Source organism: Hyla sarda, chromosome 5 (assembly GCF_029499605.1).
Source record: "Hyla sarda isolate aHylSar1 chromosome 5, aHylSar1.hap1, whole genome shotgun sequence".
NCBI classification, from domain to species: Eukaryota; Metazoa; Chordata; class Amphibia; order Anura; family Hylidae; genus Hyla; species Hyla sarda.
The window spans coordinates 187,568,869-187,591,375 of record NC_079193.1 but is presented as its reverse complement, the minus strand read 5'-3'; the positions used below and the strand labels follow the sequence as shown (position 1 = coordinate 187,591,375).

Below are 22,507 nucleotides of genomic sequence, written 5' to 3'. Positions count from 1 at the left end.
CAGCATATCCACCCTTTGTAAATATACCCTACCACGGTAATAGTACTGCAAGCACTAGATACACAGCAATTTCACATATGGAAAGTTTAACCCCTTAACGACGCAGGACGTATATTTACGTCCTTTCGCCGGCTCCCGCGATATGAAGCACATCACATCGCACATCACATCGCGTCGGTCCCGGCGCTCATCAACGGCCGGGACCCGCGGCAATATGTTGTATTAACCCTTTAGAAGCGGCGATCAAAGCGCTTCTAAAGCGAAAGTGAAAGTATCCCGGCTAGTCAGTCGGGCTGTTCGGGACCGCCGCGGTGAAATCGCGGCATCCCGAACAGCTTACAGGACACCGGGAGGGCCCTTACCTGCCTCCTCGGTGTCTGATCGACGAATGACTGCTCCGTGCCTGAGATCCAGGCAGGAGCAGTCGAGCGCTGATAACGCTGATCATAGGCGTGTTAATACACGCTAGTGATCAGCATAGGAGATCAGTGTTTGCAGTGTTATAGGTCCCTATGGGAGCTATAACACTGCAAAAAAAAAGTAAAAATTTTTTTTTAATAAAGGTCATTTAACCCCTTCCCTAATAAAAGTTTGAATCACCCCCCTTTTCCCAAAAAAAAAATAAAACAGTGTAAATAAAATAAAAAATAAACATATGTGGTATCGCCGCGTGCGTAAATGTCCGAACTATAAAAATATATAATTAATTAAACCGCACGGTCAATGGCGTACGCGCAAAAAAATTCCAAAGTCCAAAAAAGCGTATTTTGGTCACTTTTTATACCATTAAAAAATGAATAAAAAGTGATCAAAAAGTCCAATCCAAACAAAAATCGTACCGTTAAAACTTTAGATCACGGCGCAAAAAATGAGTCCTCAGACCGCCCTGTACATGGAAAAATAAAAAAGTTATAGGGGTCAGAAGATGACATTTTTAAACATATAAATTTTCCTGCATGTAGTTATGATTTTTTCCAGAAGTACGACAAAATCAAACCTATATAAGTAGGGTATCATTTTAACCGTATGGACCTATAGAATAATAATAAGGTGTCATTTTTCCCGAAATATGCACTGCGTAGAAACAGAAGCCCCCAAAACTTACAAAATGGCGTTTTTTCTTCGATTTTGTCGCACAATGATTTTTTTTTCCGTTTTGCCGTGAATTTTTGGGTAAAATGACTAATGTCACTGGAAAGCAGAATTGATGACGCAAAAAATAAGCCATAATATGGATTTTTACGTGGAAAATTGAGAGGGTTATGATTTTTAAAAGATAAGGAGGAAAAAATGAAAGTGCAAAAACGGAAAAACCCTGAGTCCTTAAGGGGTTAAAACATATAACTGGCTATTGTTTTATCAGGACAACAATGCACTATGAGGTTCAGGTCCAGAGAATATTCTAAAAATGTTGACATTGGCTCTAATATTTCTGATTCATAAATGTAGGCAGCATACCTCAGTAATATACATTAGATAACAGAGATAATAGGCCTTCATAGTGTATACTGATATCAGGTGCAAACAGCTGCATAACTGAACTGGATTTAATTTCCTCAAATACATATTAATACATACACTGACAAAATCCCCCCAAAATACTCTTCTTTTGGGGTTGGTGTTTGACTATAAATACTATAAGGAATAATTGTGAACTCTTTCAGTGTAGAAAATGCTTTTATTTTTCCACGTCATATCACTGTAAACCTATGTATGTACTTATCTACTAGAACTGTGTTTGTGCAGTTCAGTGGCATATGATGCAACTTGAAATCTATGTTTTGATGTTTTAGCTTTTATAGGTTCACAATATTACCGTATATACTCGAGTATAAGCCGACTCGAATATAAGCCGAGGCCCCTAATTTCACCTCAAAAACCCAGGAAAAGTTATTGACTCGACTATAAGCCTAGGGTGGGAAATACATCATCCCCCCATGTCATCATCCAGACCCCCATCATCATCCAGACCCCCGTCATCACCCCCCCTTCATCATCACCGCCTGTCTATCCCTTCATCAGTGGTCCTCAACCTGCGGACCTCCAGATGTTGCAAAACTACAACTCCCAGCATGCTGGGTTTTGAAACCTCTGGAGGTCCGTAGGTTGAAGACCACTGTGGCCTTCATCATCATCCAGACCCCCCCCCCCCCTTTAGTTTTCTACTCACCTCCCCTCGGTGGGAAGGAAGGATGAGCTGGTCCGGGCCATCTATGCTTCAGGGACCGTCCGGTGGGGAGGGTTAGTCGTTCCGGGCTGTCTATTTTCACCAGGGGGACCCTCTTCTCCGTGCTCCGCAGGCTGCAAATGAAGGTCCCTGTGCGTCGTCGCCAAGGCAACGTCACTAGTCCGGGGCAGGCCCGGAGCGCGGAGAAGAGGCCCCTCCCCTGGTGAAAATGGACAGCCCGGAACAACAAACCGTCCCCACCGGACGGTCCCTGCAGCATAGATGGCCTGGACCAGCTCACCCTTCCTTCCCACCGAGGGGAGGTGAGTAGAAAACTAAAAGGGGGGGGGGTCTGGATGATGATGAAGGCCGCAGTGGTCTTCAACCTGCGGACCTCCAGATGTTTCAAAACTACAACTCCCAGCATGCCCGGACAGCCATGCTGGGAGTTGTAGTTTTGCAACATCTGGAGGTCCCCAGGTTGAAGACCACTGAGAAGGGATTGACAGGTGCAGAGTTCACTTGAGTATAAGCCGAGGGGGGTGTTTTCAGCACGAAAAATCGTGCTGAAAAACTCGGCTTATACTCGAGTATATACGGTACTTGTGTTCATTCATCAGGATTATTCCTATTATAGACAGTTTACAATCTACTGGATATGTTATTGTCTGAGAGGTGGGGGTCACAGCCTTGGAACGCCAACTTATAGATGGGAAAGGGGCGTCACATCACTGCCCTGCATGGCGATAGCAGTGGGCACATCGAAATGGAGTCTGTGAAGAAAGTTAGCTCTACATGTGTATGGTTCTTTCTATTGAAGTCTATGGGAGTTATGAAAACAGCCGCGCAAGAACCTCTACCCTATAGTTTTTTTTTTTTTATATGCCATAAAGATGGGAAAACCTCTCTTTAAAGAAAGGTCTATGGGCGTATTAGTAACCATACAAAATGATGAGCAGAAAAACACATACACTATTAATAACAAGAACATCATCAAAACATTGGACAGACTGAAACATACTAAAAATGAAATCTAAACATAATTTAAAAAATAATTTAAAAAAATGCTGCATCACATTCCTATTAACAAAGAGTTGACGCATAAGTCCATCTCCCATCCATTATCACTGACTTTTATTCACTTAAATATAACAGATGATATAATACAGTGCCAACCACGCTAATAAGATGAAAAAATAATGGGCTATTACTGCATTTCATTTAGCCATTATAATAACTATACCAAAATGCCCATATCTTATCTACTGTTATCTTCTCTTTTAGTGTTCTGTAATGAAACACAGGTCATAGCGTACAAATCCGTAGAAAATGTACAAAGATCATACATGGGAAACTTTCAGCAGATTTGTCCGTGGAGTAATATTATGCCATGTCTGAATTCACCATTGTTATTAGTAGTGATGAGCGGCATTGCCCATATTCGAATTTGCGATATTTCGCGAATATATAGACGAATATTCGTCCTATATTCCCGAATTTTGCGTATTCCTTATATTTGCGTATTCGAAGAAGAAAACAGTGAGGGGCATATGCGGAAAAAAGTGAATATTCGTAATTTCGAATATATAGTGAATATATTCGCAATATTATGGAATTTGCGATAAAATGTGAATATTCGTTCCCAACACTAGTTATTAGTAGTACCTTAGTAGTAGTAGCAGCAGCACTAATAACTGCATTATTTTTTATCAGTAGTGGTGCTACCTATATTATGAGTTTTATTAATAATAATAATAATAATAATAATAATAATAATAATAATAGTAGTATTACTTAGGGTTCATTCCTATTCATTTGGTAATCCCGCACAAATGAAAAAATGCTGCATGAAACGTTTTTTTTTTCAGGTTGGGTTCACACTACTTTTGTGTTTACGTTTCGCGTATATGTTTTATACTCTTAAAAAGATAAAAACATATATGTTAACGGATGGTAACAATCAATTCTGCGGTATGCCATGCAGTAGAATCCATTTCTCATTGACATAAATTACTAAAAAGTATTGAAAGGTATACTTTTTTTTGCTGTATACAATAGCGTAGCCGACTATGCTTTTGTACACACCACAATTAAACGTAATTGAACAGAAACACGCAATGTAAACCTACCGTCATCTGGCTAAAACTACACTGGAGGTCAACGATGCTTAGAGGTGCGTATGTCTGGCGCAATGGCCCTAGTTTAGAATATTTAGCAATGGATGTGATGTTTGATGCAAAAAATCCATCTTGTTGCATTAAGCATTTCCATCTGAGACATCTCAGGGATGCCGAACATTCGGGAACCAAGTCTTACCTATTCTTGCCTTTGGAAAAGTAGTATTACTCAAATTACTATATTGATTATTTAGCTTTGATTAATATTATTATTTGTTATTACTAGTGATGAGCAGCAGGGGCCATATTCGAGTTCGTGATATTTCGCAAATATATTGATGATTATTCGTCCTACGTTCGCGAAATTCGCATATTCGCTATGTTCCATCCCTTTTTTTTTCCTTGCGAAAATTTGCATGGAAAATTCACAGAAAAATTGGCATGTGAAAAAACAAACAAAAAAATAAAACAAATATTTGTCATTGCAAATATATAGCACTGTATTCTTAATATTAGCAAAAACGCAAAGTGCCAATAGTCACGATAAAAATTAACATGACGAATATTCGTGCTCAACACTAATTATTAACAGTTTATTATTACTTGTAGCAGTTCTTACCAAATTTTTTTGCAGCAGTATTACTTATATTACTATATTCATTAGTTTTGATTATTATTATTATTACTAGTTTATTATTGCTAGTAGCAGTTCTTACCTAATTATTTAGCAGTAGTATTATTTATATTACTATATTGATTAGTTTGGATTATTATTATTATTATTACTAGTTTATTATTGCTAGTAGCAGTTCTTACCTAATTATTTAGCAGTAGTATTACTTATATTACTATATTGATTAGTTTTGATTATTATTACTGGTTTATTATTGCTAGTAGCAGTTCTTACCTAATTATTTAGCAGTAGTATTACTTATATTACTATATTGATTAGTTTGGATTATTATTACTAGTTTATTATTACTAGTAGCAGTTATTACCTAATTATTTAGCAGAAGAATTACTTATATTACTATATTGATTAGTTTTGATTATTATTATTATTCATATTACAAGTTTATTATTACTAGTAGCAGTTCTTACCTGATTATTTAGCAGTAGTATTACTTATATTACTATATTGATTAGTTTTGATTATTATTATTATTACTAGTTTATTATTGCTAGTAGCAGTTCTTACCTAATTATTTAGCAGTAGTATTACTTATATTACTATATTGATTAGTTTGGATTATTATTACTAGTTTATTATTACTAGTAGCAGTTCTTACCTAATTATTTAGCAGTAGTATTACTTATATTACTATATTGATTAGTTTGGATTATTATTATTACTGGTTTATTATTGCTAGTAGCAGTTCTTACCTAATTATTTAGCAGCAGTATTACTGATATTACTATATTGATTAGTTTGGATTATTATTATTAATATTACTAGTTTATTATTACTAGTAGCAGTTCTTACCTAATTATTTAGCAGTGGTATTACTTATATTACTATGTTGATTATTTAGCTTTGATTTTTTATTATTATTATTATTATTATTATTACTAGTTTATTATTACTAGTAGCAGTTCTTACCTAATTATTACTAGTTTATTATTACTAGTAGCAGTTCTTACCTAATTATTACTAGTTTATTATTACTAGTAGCAGTTCTTACCTAATTATTACTAGTTTATTATTACTAGTAGCAGTTCTTACCTAATTATTAATAGTTTATTATTACTAGTAGCAGTTCTTACCTAATTATTACTAGTTTATTATTACTAGTAGCAGTTCTTACCAAATTTTTTAACAGCAGTATTACTTATATTACTATACTGATTAGTTTTGATTATTATTATTAATATTATTACTAGTTTATTATTGCTAGTAGTTAGTTCTTACCTAATTATTTTAGCAGTAGTATTACTTGAACTACCAGTACTAATAATATTGCAAGAGTTATCAGCAGAAAAAGTATTTTTTTTTCTTTCTATTAACAGTATTTCTAACATTATTAGTAGGAGTAGTAGAGGTATAACTTGCATTAACAGAAGTATAACTTGCATTATCACTAATAGTATGACTGACACTAGTATTATTAGCAGTAATAGTAATATTTAGATTACCATTAGCAGTAGTTTTAATGCTAGAACAGTAGCTTTTAATATCATATCATCCAATAGTTGTATAGCATTTCTTCCTAGAGACAGACTTAAGTTGTACTGTAAGAAGCACATCCCTGCAGTTCCTGCTCACAGTGATGTAACAATCCAGGGCAGTGGGTGAAGCAATGCAGGGAGCAGTATGCATTACACCTGTCCTCTACCTATAACAGCGGTTATCTGTGTATATAAATATATATAAAATCAGTGTTTCCCAACCAGGGTGCCTCCAGCTGTTGCAAAACTACAACTACAAACTAGTTTTGCAACAGCTGGAGGCACCCTGGTTGGGAAACACTGATTATATATATATATATATATATATATATATATATATATATATATATATATATATAATCAGTGTTTCCCAAACAGGATGCCTCCAGCTGTTGCAAAACTACAACTCCCAGCATGCCCAGCTGGAGGCACCCTGGTTGGTATATATATATATATATATATATATATATATATATATATATATATATAATGTCTGTGCTCTCCGCTATCTCCCTGCATGCAGATACATTACCTGTGATCCTATGGAACAATGTCTTAAGAGAACTTTCCCCGTGCAGGCAGGCGGGGGAGAATCCTCAGCAATAGACGTGTATCCAGCGGTGGCTGCTCCCCCTCCCCGCTCCCTGTACGTGACAGCCGTCCCTAGCCTGGCAGCCCGGTGCTGGGCACAGCGATCCAGAGAGCGGAGACCCGGGCACAAGGCTTCTCCGCTGCACAGTTCAGGCATTCCTTGTCCCCGGCAGACGCCTCCGGGATCCGTCACAACATCCGTCACTAGATCCGTCCCCGGGAGCCGGATCCATTGCCGCAGCCGCGTCTGCTCTGCTTGTGGTGCCTGCACTGGTGGTGGCGGTGCTACAATTGGGAGGAGGCGCCATTGACAGTAGGATTGTCAGGGGTGTGTGTAGAGGGGAGGGGGGGAGACCCTGATCCTCGAAGGAAAACAAATAGGGAAGAGAGAGCGAGGTGTCTGGGAAGGGAGCCTGCTATGTCGTCTGCCCATGCACATGTCCTGCAGGAGAGGGGAATGGTCGCGCTGCCATAGGGGGGTGTGCGGTGTGTGCGCTGTCAGCCCTCTCTCCCGGGCCCGCCTATGCTTGGGGAGCCTTGGTGAGTGAGAGGGCGGACCTGCTCCGTCTCCCCTGCAGTCACACACCGGAATGGCTCCGTCCCCGAGGAGGCAGCGAAGATCAGCTGGAGCTCTCCGTGGTGCTGAACCCGCAGGAGCTGCCACCACTGTGCCCGCTGGAGGCTCCGCCAGACCCGCTCTACAGATGCCAGTGCTGCCTCCGCAATGCCTGCTGCTGGTGCTGGGATTGGGATTGGGACCCGGGCTGGTGCGTGGATCAAGCGGGACGACCATCGAACAGCCGGTCAATGGCACTTCCCTATCTATCATGGGCTTGATGCCCCTCAGCGAGACGGTGGCAAAGGGAAATATCGGCAGAGGCATCCTGCCAGCTGTGCTTCTGGCTATTGATCAGATCCGCAATGAATCCCTGCTGCATCCCTACGTCCTGGACCTCAAGCTGTATGACACGGCGGTAAGGATCACTCCTGCTTCTCTATCTGCCCCTATCCAGCATGCCCTGGCCATGGGGCTGCAGAGGTATTTACCTTGGCACAGCTGCTATAGATGAGTGTATTGTGCAGTGCCTGATTTCACCATAACATAGGCACCATTCCTTGAGTGGGAGTCAGTGTGATGATGAAGAGGATGCAGACAAGCAGTGTAATGCTGCATAGGTGCATGCTTACCTTTCCTGGGGGCTCAGACCCCTGGATGCTGCCTGATAGCCCATTGTACCTTCCTCATAGGCACCAAGCACCCTTCCATGGTCGAGTAATATCCCCTATCCATATACCTCCATTCCTTCATATAGATTAAGTTCAGCTGACTGAGCAACAGATGCATTAAAATGTCTCTTATTTCAAGCTTTAGGCAAAAGCAGTTTCCAGCAATTACATGGTAGATCAGATTAGAAGACTGTGGATCAGCATTCAGGGGCTCAGGGGAAAGAAGGGGAATGGGTTGGATTGACCATTGCAGTGTGAATACTGCATGGAAGGGAAAGACTCCTTCTAGGTGTACATAGCTGGTGAATACTAATAAGCATTGCTGAAGCTAAGCCATGCTAATACAGCCCAATCATTCACAATGGATACTCCAAGCTGGGCTATGCTTCTTTTCTGGGCACAAAATGAGACTGGACATATCCTTCAAGGGGGTAAAAGTCAAAGTGTGGGAACCTGGGCGATCATCCCTTATTACATCACACCTGTATTATTGCTGCAAGGAAGGAATGACAGTAGAAATACATATATATATATATATATATATATATATATATATATAGTAAATTCCTTTTCTACCATGTATTCTGATCTATGCTATTAAAATGCAGAAAGATAGATAGATAGACAGATAGATATTCTTGTTTGAGGGATGGTATTGGCTTTCCCTACCTTTAATAGATTCTTGTCATGATTCTATTGAGCGTTTTGGGATGACCCTGTTGATTGAGCAAGTGCCTGAAGATGGCAGTCATTTCTTGTCAAGGAGCTTGATACCCTTTCTAAGGCAAACTCTTCAGATTGTTTTATGCTGGAATACACCTACACCCGAGTGACTCCGATGACTTGTTGTTTTTTGAGTGATTTATTTTTCTTTTTAAGAAGAAAAACCAATTGTATACTGTAGTTACTTCTATATATCAATAATTGCTGGTTATAGGCAATGTCTTCTACTTATATGTTTTATATTCTCCATCCCAATATATCATTCATATTGACAGCAACATTCCTTATAATTCCCATCCTGAAGAATTAGTAGAGAAGAGAATGTTGAAGTATTCCCTTATCTATATGACATGTAAAGGCAGGTTCATGATTTGGAGCTGATCTGTGTCCTGGAGAATTAATGGAGAAGAGCGAATGAGGGTTCAGTCATATCCAGAGTACATCATTTTACCAGCAATTTACTTCCACTGCTGTGTTACCGTAGTATTCCGACATTTAATGAAAGCCTAAACCCTGACCTACCATGTACTTACCTGGCTGCATTTTCATTTTATGCTTTACCCATCAGGTATTTCGAGCATAGCAAGGGCATGTGCTGAAGAACAATCAGCTGGAATGTGTCACCATGTTTTCAGGCTTATCAATGGAAGCCAAGACATATTTGGTTCTCAGCTCTGTTCTGATGGGAAGCAGAATTGGGAAGCTTCTCACATCCTTTTTATGGCAGCATCTGTACATGATTATAAAATTGTATTCTCCGTGTGTTCCCTAAGATGTAAATGATAGATATAGAGAGATGCAGAAGATGTAAAATAAGACCTTTAACCCTGTTCAAGGGTATCTATAGAAAGGTATGCAAGGGGCTTAATAAGTTTGGGCTACAATGTCACAGATCACATATAGTGAAAAAAAAAAACACTAGCTCCTTTTAGTACCCTGGAGTGCTACCTATTTTCTATTTTTTTGTATCCCAGGGCCGAAAGGTCAATGCCCTGAGGGCTGCACCTGATCATTGAACATAGGAGGCTGATTTGTTTACCCTTTATATACAAATAGGTGATTGATAAGTAGGTAGGTACAGAGATAGATAGATACCGTAGGTATACATGAGATAGATAGATAGACATGAGATAGATAGATACCGTAGGTATACATGAGATAGATAGATAGACATGAGATAGATAGATACCGTAGGTATACATGAGATAGATAGATAGACATGAGATAGATAGATACCGTAGGTATACATGAGATAGATAGATAGACATGAGATAGATAGATACCGTAGGTATACATGAGATAGATAGATAGATAGACATGAGATAGATAGATACCGTAGGTATACATGAGATAGATAGATAGACATGAGATAGATAGATACCGTAGGTATACATGAGATAGATAGATAGATAGACATGAGATAGATAGATACCGTAGGTATACATGAGATAGATGGATAGACATGAGATAGATGGATAGACATGCGATAGATAGATACTGTAGGTATACATGAGATAGATAGATAGACATGAGATAGATAGATAGACATGCGATAGATAGATACCGTAGGAATACATGAGATAGATAGATAGACATGAGATACATAGATAGACAGATGATAGATTGATAGATTATAGGTAGATGATAGATAGATAGATAGATAGATAGCGTAGGTGGGTAGATGATAGATAGACATGAGATAGATGGATGATAGACAGATGATAGATAGATAGATAGATAGATAGACATGAGACAGATAAATAGATTGATAGATGATAGAGAGATTATAGATGATCGATAGATGGATAGCAATAAGAAAGCAGCACCATATCTATTTATAAATAGGCAGCAAGGGAACAAGCCTTAGGATACTGACTCCATGTCTTCTTTAATCCAATAGAAAACAGAAGATGGCAGCACTCCAAAAATGATTTCACTAAGGCAAAGTTGGTACTTAATTCACCCATTTGTGTTCAAGGTTTAAGCACATAGGCAGTCTTGTTCACACTTGAAAAAGGCTCTGTGTGAGCTGAAATGTTGCACCCATATGGACAACGTACCAGCTTGGCCTTACTGAATTCAATTTTGGAGTGCTGCCATCTTCAGTTTTTTTTTTTTTTGTAGATAGAAAGATGTAGTAGATAGATTTCTTTTCCTCTCTGATGCTTTAGTTAATGCAAGAAACCCCATTTATTCCATGGTCGCTCTCCATCACGTGGTTTCTCCCATCTAATGGAAGGATTTGCAGAGGCCTTCTAACAGCTGGGATGTCCTGAAAGCAAACAGTATTGTAGCAGCTTATATCTAGGATCAATCTCATTACAGTCTCCCTGGCAGCTGCTTATTACAATCAATATTGTCTTATCAACTTTTCAAATGTATTTTCCTATTAATTATTTAGCTCTAAAATATAAATGCAATATGTGACTTATATTTGAAAGCTATGATACAAACCTACCAGCACCTATATTATAGTAAATGTATTTACTATTATGTCATTGACATTAGTTATGCTTTAGCTGAGAATTGGCTATTGAGCTGTTGGTTATGCAATCCTATTCCATTCTTCATTTAGCTTTACATTGATTATCTTTTTACGCGTGCCCAATTTAGTTTTTATTTTTAGCACCAGCTATTATATCTGTAATATAACTCCAGGTACTATGTACAGATTCAGTTCAGGCTATTATTCCCACTGCTGTATGGCAGTACCCTTGGAGCACATGGCGACAGTGCAGTTTTATTGGAGGTTTATTTCTATGCTGGCAGACTTTCTTTTTGGAGTATTATTCTTTCCACCAAAAATGTTGTATTTTACAAAGCCGCATAGATTACTAGTTTATATTAACCTACTCATATATATTTTACAACATTTTATGCAGTACAAGCCTACAAGCAAATTCGTTTCTAGGAAGAAATGTATGTTTTTCATATGACCTTTGTTATGTTATATTATATTCTGCTGGTTGATCAATAGCCTTCCATTAGTATTTAGCTTTAGTTCAATATCTGGCTAATAATAAATGCTAGGATACTGTATCTTTATTAATTATTTACACTTCCCTAAATCTGGGCATATAAAGGGAACATTATAGCCTGATAGCTACAAACTGATATGTATATATTTCTTGTAAAGCCAAAACAGCAGTTGTGATATATAGCCTGATGCTCCAAGTAGCGACATATAGTAGCAGTAATGTGTAAAGTGTGACAGTTGTGTATCTTTAAGATCTCCAATAAGATCAGTTGTATAACGCAACCTCCGTCAATTCATGATGTCGCTGATCATAGATAACTATGAGATTCTTCATGTTTGTAAAAGATGATAAGAGAAATAATGAGTAAAGAAGGATGAGCAAGTTTATGGTGTATGTAGTAGGCTGAGCTTATTTAGTACTACACTATAGAAGAGTATTTTAATGAAGCTTCACCATTGGCACAAACTGTCTATCGTTACCCTAAATATCCGATAGAATGCTAAGTTTGTGCATGAATTTATTATTTTCGTACGTGGTTTGTAACACATTTGGAGCATGCAGAACAATGCACCAAAAGAGTGTCTATCTTTAAGAGTTTGTATAAGTGTTTATAGGTTTTTACACCAGTTCTAGCTTGGCTTATAATTTACCACCTGTAGGTACCAGCTTTACCATAACCAATCCTTACCCACAGTAGTCTGTAAAAAGTGCTGAGTATGGGGCAAACATAATAATAAATGTGTGGCCGCATCGTTTTGATGCATATAGGGGGAATTTACTATGCATTTTGCATCCATTTGCAGGTGCACGTTGCACTATTTTCTCAGATAATTTTGCCATTTTCTATGACTTTCTACCATGCTCACCATTTTTAGTTTTGGGCCTAAAAAAGGGGAAATGGTTTAAGTGCTGAGGCTTTATGGACACTTTTATTGAAGGGGACCTTTAAAAAGTTGCAACATATTTGCACAACTCCACTTCAGTCAATGAAAGGCGTAAAATTCACATAACAAAAAAAGTGCAATGAAAAAATGTGCAAATTCTTTATATATCGTGTAACAATATAATCATTTTCATGAAACTGAAACTTGCATTAGGGAGAAAGTGCAAGCCTCGAAAAGTGGGGAGAAAAAGTTGCATAAAATTCTCCCATAGTGCCAAACTCTGGCATCTTTATAATATATATATATATATATATATATATATATATATATATATATGTAGATTTACCTTTTTGTTATTTTTATTTATCTTTTTCTAATTTGTTTGTGTTTTTATCCTCTGTATTACATGGAATATCTGAAAATCAACAGTTAGCAGGTTTAACACCATTGATAGTCCTAATATCTTTTATAGTGAACATAGTAAGCTAAGAGCACTTGATAAGCTATGTTCATACACCATTTTTTGGCCATTATTTTCAGACGTGTAAAAAAAAAATCACTTTTATATGCGAAAACAGCTGTAACAACATCTGTCCTATTAAGATTTATGTTTTTTTAATGTTCATATTTGATTTTTAGGCTGGGTTCACATGTAGTATTTTGGTCCCAAGTTTTAGGTAAGACCAGGAGTGGGTCCATAACACGGAAAAGATGCAAATCTCTCCATATAGTATAGTTTCTTTTGGTGCCAGTTCCACTCCTGGGTTTGGTTACTACGGACCAAAATACTGAATAAAGTACTGACTTAAATACTGTGTGTGAACCCAGCGGATTTGTGTATTTTGGAAATTTTTTCACACAAAATCGGACAAAAATAGAGAACATTGTATTTCACAGCCGTTGAAATTATGTCTGTTGTTTTACCTTTTTTTTTTTTTTTAACTAATTGTCGATTTTTCATTAAGAACAATAGAACATAATATTCGGCTGATTTTCTACAGATTTATAACAAAAAACAACAGCAACACAGAATTACAGATGTTTTACAGTCAAAAACATGGCCAATATTACTGTGTGTGAACATGTTGTAGGTCTGATAACTCATTAAAGGAGTAGTCCAGTGGTGATTCAGTGGTGAGCAACTTATCCCCTATCCTAAGGATAGGGGATAAGTTGCAGATCGCGGGGGGTCCGACCGTTGGGGCCCCCCGAGATCTCCTGTATGGAGCCCCGACAGCCGGCGGGAAGGGGGCGTGTCGACCTCCGCACGAGGCGGCGGCCGACACGCCCCCTCAATACAACTCTATGGCAGAGCCGAAGCGCTGCCTTCGGCAATCTCCGGCTCTGCCATAGAGATGTATTGAGGGGGCGTGTCGGCCGCCGCTTCGTGCGGGGGTCGACACCCGCTATCTCGGCGGAGAGCCGGGGCCCCGTACAGAGAGATCGCAGGGGGCCCCAGCGGTCGGACCCCCCGCGATCTCAAACTTATCCCCTATCCTTAGGATAGGGGATAAGTTTTTCACCACTGGACTACCCCTTTAACAATTTAACACATTAATAACCGTTACAACTTGGAAGCCATGTATTACCCTCAGTTTCTATGTTATTTAGATATACTATTGTGTTACAGAACCAGTCTGGTCTAAACAGCCCATTGATGGCGACTGCAAAGATTTTGTGCATAAAATATTTAATAGCATTTATGAACTCTCTTTGCTCAATATACCAGGGCTCAAGTCCTGCAGCAACATGTGGGAACTGAGTTCCTAGACTTTTTCCACAGCAGGAACACTGTTCCCATTAGCAGGACCAGCCCTTGAATGGATCGAACTTCCTGAACTTTGGTGACTTCCTGAACTTTTTTTCCCAGGACTTCACCCCTGCAATCTACTATATATTATAAGAATGTCAAGGACCATGGTCCACCAATAGCAGCTTCTTAAGGTCTTCAGTCAACCACATGAGGTTTTATTTTGTATACTGTAGTAAGAACATTATATTTTTTTCATGTGCTACCTATATGAGTCAATGTTAAAGGGGTCATCCAGGAACAGAAAAACACAGATCATTTCTTTCAAAAACAGTTCCACGTCTGTCTCCAGGTTGGGTGTGATTTTACAACTTTGCTCCATTCACTTCAATGGAACTGAACTGCAAAACCGCACCCAACCTGGAGACAGACAGGAGCAGTTTTTGAAGGAAAGTAGCACTGTTTTTCTATTCCTGGATAACCCCTTAAATCAAAGACAAAGCTTCAACTTGAGTTAGGTTAGTCAGTGACAGTGGCCATGGAGTTGGAGTACGAGTAGACAATGTGGCACAGAACTTTTCTGGTGCTGCTTTCACTTAGTTCTAGTGTTCAGCGGTGGTCACAGCAGTAGGACCCCAACCAGTTGGTCATTGAAGAATATCATAGTGATAAGTAGACAACCGATAACTCATGAAATCATGGCCGGTAGGCCAATGCCAGTAGGACACCTCTGCTTATTATCAGGCTGATTCGGCAACTGTATACATCACCGTATCTTGCAACAACTTACCTTTAGTGTAGGGTCACATGTGCCTTATTTTTCTACGTATTTGTTACTGCGTATTTTCCTACCATTGAAGTCAATTGGTACCAAAATCAGCTGCGTATTTTGGTACCCATTGCCATCAATGGGTAGAAAAATATGCAGCATCAAATATGCCACAAATACGGCACATGTGACCCTACCCTTACACTGATACCACTACACTGTGTATACACACGAATGTCACGTAGCAATGTTTTCTTTTTTTTTTTCCTTTTTTTTTCTATTTAAGCCATTTGTATCCTGTATTTAAATGAAACATTTACAGAATTGCTGACTATAGTTTATTATGTAATATATATATATATATATATATATATATATATATATATATATATATGAATTCAGGTCTGGCCCCAGATGCATTATTGCATTTTTCTATACTAATATAGTGGACATTTCAATAGACTCTAGATTAGGTTGCATTTACACACAGTGTTACGCTTTTTTCAGACAGTACTGTATGGTACTATTGCTAAAGCAAGTAGTCAATGCAAGAATTAAAATAAAGTTGTTTTTTTTGCAAAACTGTTTTATATATATTTTTTAAACCCTGTTGTCTATTTAATGCAGCATGCTCTAGGTCAGTGTTCCCAGTCAGTGTGCCTCAACCTATTGCAAAACTACAGCTCCCAGCATGCCCGGACAGCCAAAGGCTGTCCGGGCATGCTGAGAGCTGTAGTTTTGCAACAGCTGGAGGCACGCTTGTTGGGAAACACTTCTCTAGTATATAATTCCCCACTATACAGCATATATAACAAAAACAAAGAAAAACACAAAACTGTACGCGGTACCTCTGTTGCAGTATTGGTGCATTGTTACAAAGCACATGCTGTGTAGTCTCTAGATATCAGTACTGTATCACTCACATCCTATTTTTTATTAGCCTATCGCTAGGCTTTTTTTTTTTTTGTAATGGCTAGCTTCTTAGGATCACTGATGGTACTGCAGATTGACTTACTGGTCATTTGACACCATTTAAAATCCTGCATTATTGCATTTGATGGCATTTCCACATATCAGATTTTGCACACTAAACCCTATTAATTTCAGACTGAGAACACTCTGCAGTGCGCTCAGCATAAATCCACAGGACTGTAAAAGGGCAACATAAATGTGCTGTACTGTATCTAAATGTACAATGTAACATTGGCGTTCAGGAGGAAAATAGGAAAAGTTTCTGTACGCTGTAGCTTCCAAATATAAAAGCCACCCCTTCCCTATTTATAACTACTATTTCTCCCACATTTTCCTAACTCAGGTGAAATTTTTCCTTGATCTTTTCCCGTCCATAAGGGTGCATTCACACCACATTTTTGCAATACAGTTCCTGTATACGTTTTCAATGTGAAAACCGTACGGAACCTTATTGAAAACCATATGCATTGACTCTCCATTGAAAACCGTATGCCAAAATATGTATCAGGTTGTGTCCGTTTTGCATCCTGTAAAGTTTTGTCAGTTTTTTTTCCCATACCCAAAACCGTAGTCTACCACGGTTTTTGGTCCGGGTGAAAAACTGTACAAAACCGTATACGTTTTTTTAAAACATGGGAGTCAATGGGAACCGTACAGAACCGTATGTGCATACGGTTCCATCCGTTTTTCACCATACGTTTTTTGACTTTGCACAGTTTTTTTTCTTGGAATTTCAATCAAACAAGTGAAACTTGCATCCGGACATCATCTTTCAAACTGTATACGTTTTTTAACTGTATACGGGTTGAAATTTGTACACACGTTTTGATACAGTTTAGTCAGGTTTTGAGGAATCTGTTTTTTATCAAAAACCTGATACGGAAACTGTGTTGCAAAATCGTGGTGTGAATGCACCCTAATCTCGTATTTCTTAATTTTTGGGGGGCTAAATAAACCTAGCTGCCTAGTTTCTTACACGTTGCCATAACACCCGATGTAGGCTAATTATTTAAATGTGATGAATAGGATAGCCCTTATATGGGCCTTTTTTTTTTTTAGATATGGTTCTATTAACTCTCCTGGAGATTTGAAGACATTGGATATTTATAGTTTTTGGAAAATTCACTGGTTCAGGTCATCTGACCCTAATCCTATTTAGCAAATGTGGAATACATGTACAGTCATTAGCATACACCATTATTTGTTTGGCTATTTAAAGTTACACTCCCTAACGTCTTACTAAACCAACTAGTTGCATGCATTCTCTATCTAGTGTTGTGAAAGCTCAGCTTTACAGTATTGGTAAATCTGGGACATTTATAGGGTTTGTGAAATATAAAAAAAAAATAATTAATCAAAAACCAGTCTGCCGTGGTATATGGCAATGAACTGTGTAGAGGTAAGCTGCAATACTGCACACAAATTATAAACAGGCCTGGCCCTGTTTTAGGAACAAAGCAACTGGGTTTTTCTAATCTTGAACAACCCCTGTAAGGTAAGCCATTACAAAACTCAGTGAACATCACCTTATGGATAATTTTGCAAGGATCCCATTACCGTCGGGCTCCACTAAAGGAAGCTCCACCAGCAAGTCTGTTGTAAGAACGGGAGTTTAGCAGAGAAAAGAATAGTTCATGCACTATTTTTTTTCACCGATAAACTACCGTATCCCGATGGACCCCATCCAAGTCAATGGGATTCGTCAGGACCTGATGGAGACTCGGTAGATGCAATTGTGCTCTGACCCTGTATGGGATTGTTTGGCAAAAAAAAATGAGCTGAGCAGACCCAGAACAGGACGGAGCACAGTGGCAATGTAAACCTAACCCAACATGAATTGGAAACTATTAAAGCTAAAGGTTTCTTTAAATAGTTAAAATCTTTGCTTGAACCACATGTAGCACCTCTTTGTGGTCTTATTGTTGAAACAGGAAAGCATGCACAACATAATAGGTCATATTTTCCCCTCATGGTTGAAGATGTTTCTTCTATTCTTCTATATTGGGTAAAGACAAGTGACAAGTCTATTCTCAGTACCAGACAGGGCGTCTTCCCCCTTCTTAACGTGTCCCTTTGAGGGAAGATATGGGTGTGGCTGCTTATAGAGAAAATAATCAAATAGGGTTGCATATTGCAGTTGAGGCGGGCGCATACTAAAAAGCAGTTATGTTCTTAAAAAAATGTGTTTTATCATGTGATGCGGCAGCCCTTATGAGAATATTTGCATATATATTTTGTCAACCTTTCTTACATGGAGGAGCAGGAGTTTTTCATTGCGCACAAGTGATTATAATATGTGTTATTTTTTTTTAGTGCCTGGTTGTAACGCCGAGCGCTCCGGGTCCCGCTGCTTCCCAGGAGCGCTCGCGGCGTTACTCTGCTTGCAGCGCTCCGGTCGGCGCTGCTGACCGAGAGCGCTGCTACCCTGTCACTGGAGGGGATGCGATCCGTGGGACGGGACGTGCCCGTTCACGGATCGCATCCCATGTCCCTTCTCACCCGCTCCGTCCTTCCTCTGTCCCTGCCCGGCGCGCGCGGCCCCGCTCTCTAGGGCGCGAGCGCGCCGACTCTCTGAAATTTAAAGGGCCAGTGCACCACTAATTGGTGCCTGGCCCAATCTAGTCTAATCACTGTTTCCCCTATAAAACAGCACTTTCCCTTCCTGTCCCTGCCGGATCTTGTTGCCTAGTGCCTAGTGAAAGTGTTCCAGTGTGTCCTTGCCTGTGTTTCCAGAATCTCTGCTGTTGCCCCTGACTACGAACCTTGCTGCCTGCCCTGACCTTTCTGCTACGTCTGACCTTGCCTTGCCTTGTCCTTTTGTACCGCACCATCTCAGCCGCCAGAGAGGTTGAGTCGCTACTGGGAGGAACGACCTGGGGGTTACCTGCCGCAGCAAGTCCATCCCGCTTTGCGGCGGGCTTTGGTGAATACCAGTAACCCCTTAGACTCCATTCCCCTGGTACGGCCCACGCCATCATCTCTCTGGTTCAGAGGATCCACTTCCAGTGTCCTCACCAGCCGCTTGCCCGGATCCTGACACTGGTGATGTTATAATATGTGTTATCTTTGTTTTTTTAGTGAGTGCCTGAAGATGTTATAATATGTTTTATTGTTTTTTTAGTGCCTGGTGATGTTTTAATATGTGTTATCTTTGTTTGTTAATGCCTGGTGATGTTATAATAAGTGTTTTCTTTGTTTTTTAGTGCCTGGTGATGTTATAATACGTGTTTTCTTTGTTTTTCAGTGCCTGGTGATGTTATAGTATGTGTTATCTTAGTTTTTTAGTGCCTGGTGATGTTATAATATGTGTTATCTTTGTTTTTGAGTTCCTGGTGATGTTATAGTATGTGTTATCTTAGTTTTTAGTGCATGGTGATGTTATAATACGTGTTTTCTTTGTTTTTTAGTGCCTGGTGATGTTATAGTATGTGTTATCTTTGTTTTTTTAGTGCCTGGTGATGTTATAATATGTGTTATCTTTGTTTTTGAGTTCCTGGTGATGTTATAGTATGTGTTATCTTTGTTTTTTTTTAGTGCCTGGTGATGTTATAGTATGTGTTATCTTAGTTTTTTTTAGTGCCTGGTGATGTTATAATATGTGTTATCTTTGTTTTTGAGTGCCTGGTGATAAAATATGTGTTATCTTAGTTTTTTTAGTGCCTGGTGATATAATATGTGTTATCTTAGTTTTTTGAGTGCCTTGTGATATTATAATAGGTGTTATTTTAGCTTTTTTGAGTGCCTGGTGATATGCCAACTACATTACCTAAAGTGAGTGAATTATATTGATTCATGTATGATACAACCTAAGATAATTAAATATAATATATATCTTCTGCACCATTGTTTACAAATCTTATTATAACAATACATTGATCTTGTGTTTTTAAAATAAAAAATAAAAAACACATATTGTTATGGTCACGGCAGGTGGTGGATTCTCTGGGCCTGTGTGGATAATGGCGTGAGCCGTGCCAGGGAGCGGAGTCTAAGGTACCGCTGGTTTTCACCAAAGCCCGCCACAAAGCGGGATGGTCTTGCTGCGCCAGGCGGCACCCAGGTCTCTATCCCTGGCACGACTCGTGGCTGGGGGGGTGGCTTGGCACAGAAGGAGACTAGCAGGACGTGGCAAGATGGCAGTAAGTCAAGGCAGGTAACAGGTGCAGGTTAGGTAAGGTAGCAAGGAACAGGTACACAGTAACTGACCTGAGGTGAGTATGTGATGGTCACTACAGGTTTAGGTGTGAAGGTTTTTTTGTGGTTTTAGGCTTGGGAGTGATCAAATCACTCCATTTCTTTTTATCCACGATCTTCTTGGCCTGGGTCAATGCATGGGACCAGTAGCCTCTGTCTATGAGTCTGCATGAAGCTTCATGTATTTGAGTCTCATAGACAGATGAATCACTGCAATTTATCCTGATACAATTAAATTCTCCAACTGGGATGGAACGGGTTGTGTGTGAGGGATGATTATTGCTTGCCTGTAAGATTGTGTTCCCTGCCATGGGTTTTTGGTAAGTGTCCACCGAAATGACACAATTAGTAACACCTTTAGGTTCTAAATCAAGAAAAGCCATCACAGACAGATCAGAATGAAACATGAAACTGAGATTGAAATGATTATTATATATGTAACTCACATACAGTGGTTTGGCTGACACATCCCCCATCCAAATGAGGAGGAGATCATCTATGTAATGGCCATTCTCACTGTGTGAGAAAATATATTGTGATTCCCAAAAAGACATAGTGAGATTCGCCAGGGATGGTGTGTGTCTAGCACCCATCGACACCCCACTCTTTTGGATAGAAAAAAGTATTGTCAAATATGTAATAGTTTCTTGTCATAAGAAACCATACACAAGTTTTGATATAATCCTGAAGATCTGGCGTGTAATGACTATAGGTCCGGAGATGATAATCAAGGGCGTTCAAGGCAACAGACCAGGGAATGCTGGTGTAAAGCGAGGTGACATCGCAAGTGAGCCAGCAAAACCTGGTTTCCACACTGTTGCCTCGAACACCCTGAGAGCATCTCTCGAGTCCCTGAGATATCCAGTTACCCTCTGAACAAGAAGCTGCAAAATCTGGTCTACCCAAATGGAAAGGCATTCCAAAAGGGAACCGCAACTGGACATGATGGGGCACATGGGTGGATGGGAAATCATTTTATAAGTTTTGGGCAATGCATACATGCCATGATGGGTATCACAGGTTCTTGTACACACAGGTAATCCCTGTCTCTGTCGGTAATAATGCCCAATGTAACACCTTCCAACAGTAATTTGTCTAGATCTGTTTTGAATTTATTTGTGGGATCCGCATCCAACTTGGAGTACACCTGTGTATCAGATAACGTCACATTAATTTGTTGCATGTACACCAATTTGTCCATAACAGTAACAGTTCTGCCCTTATAGGACATTTTAATCACAATTATGGACATTTATCAACGGGTTTAGTCAGGTTTTCTTTACTATAATTGTCGCAAAATTGTTGCAACTGCGACTACGCGATTTTCCGTGCGACATTTTGACTGGAAAGCGAGAAAAGCAAGTTTTCCAAAAATTAACTACGTAGTAATCATTTTAAAATGGACTACGGGTAGTCAGGTATTAATTAACTGGGACAGTCGCAACTGCGCATAAAAAAGTCGCAACAACTGACTACATTTACTCCAGCTCAAACATGGAGCAGAAAAAGCTACTACCAAAGTAAAAAAGGAAAAATTGCTTACGTGAAAGAAAATGATCAACAGGCTGAAACCAGTTGATAAATAAGTCACACATAAGCAAAAAAAAAGGAAGGAAAAAATTACTAAAAAAAGAATACATAAGCAAACATTGATAAATGTCCCTCAATGTCCTTATAGGACATGAGTTCTCTCAATGCAACCTTTTCTTTACTGGACAAATTGTGCACATGCAAATTACTGTTATACAGGCTATCAACCAAAGCAACAAGATCCCTTTCTACAGCATTTTGAAATGCATCCATCCCTTCTGTCCCAGACTGTAAGAGACAGAAAAAAGGGTTGCCATTTCTGTGGGCAACATTGGTATTGACTGAATTAGATGCTGCAGGATCGGCATCAGCCAGATCCATAAGAGAAGTTAAAGGGGTACTCCGGTGAAAACTTTTTTCTTTTAAATCAACTGGTGGC

The 22,507-nt window shown here is 39.1% G+C and overlaps 1 protein-coding gene across 1 annotated transcript in view; it reads left to right on the top strand.

Annotated features, from left to right (window-relative positions):
- The first annotated feature begins 7,433 nt into the window (after positions 1-7,433).
- The window catches only part of GABBR2 (gamma-aminobutyric acid type B receptor subunit 2), a 659,326-nt gene continuing 644,252 nt past the window's right edge, over positions 7,434-22,507 (top strand). The window contains exon 1 of the mRNA XM_056520917.1: positions 7,434-8,015. Coding sequence (XP_056376892.1) covers positions 7,632-8,015 — 384 coding nt within the window. The 5' untranslated portion in view covers positions 7,434-7,631. The remainder of the gene's footprint in view (positions 8,016-22,507) is intronic.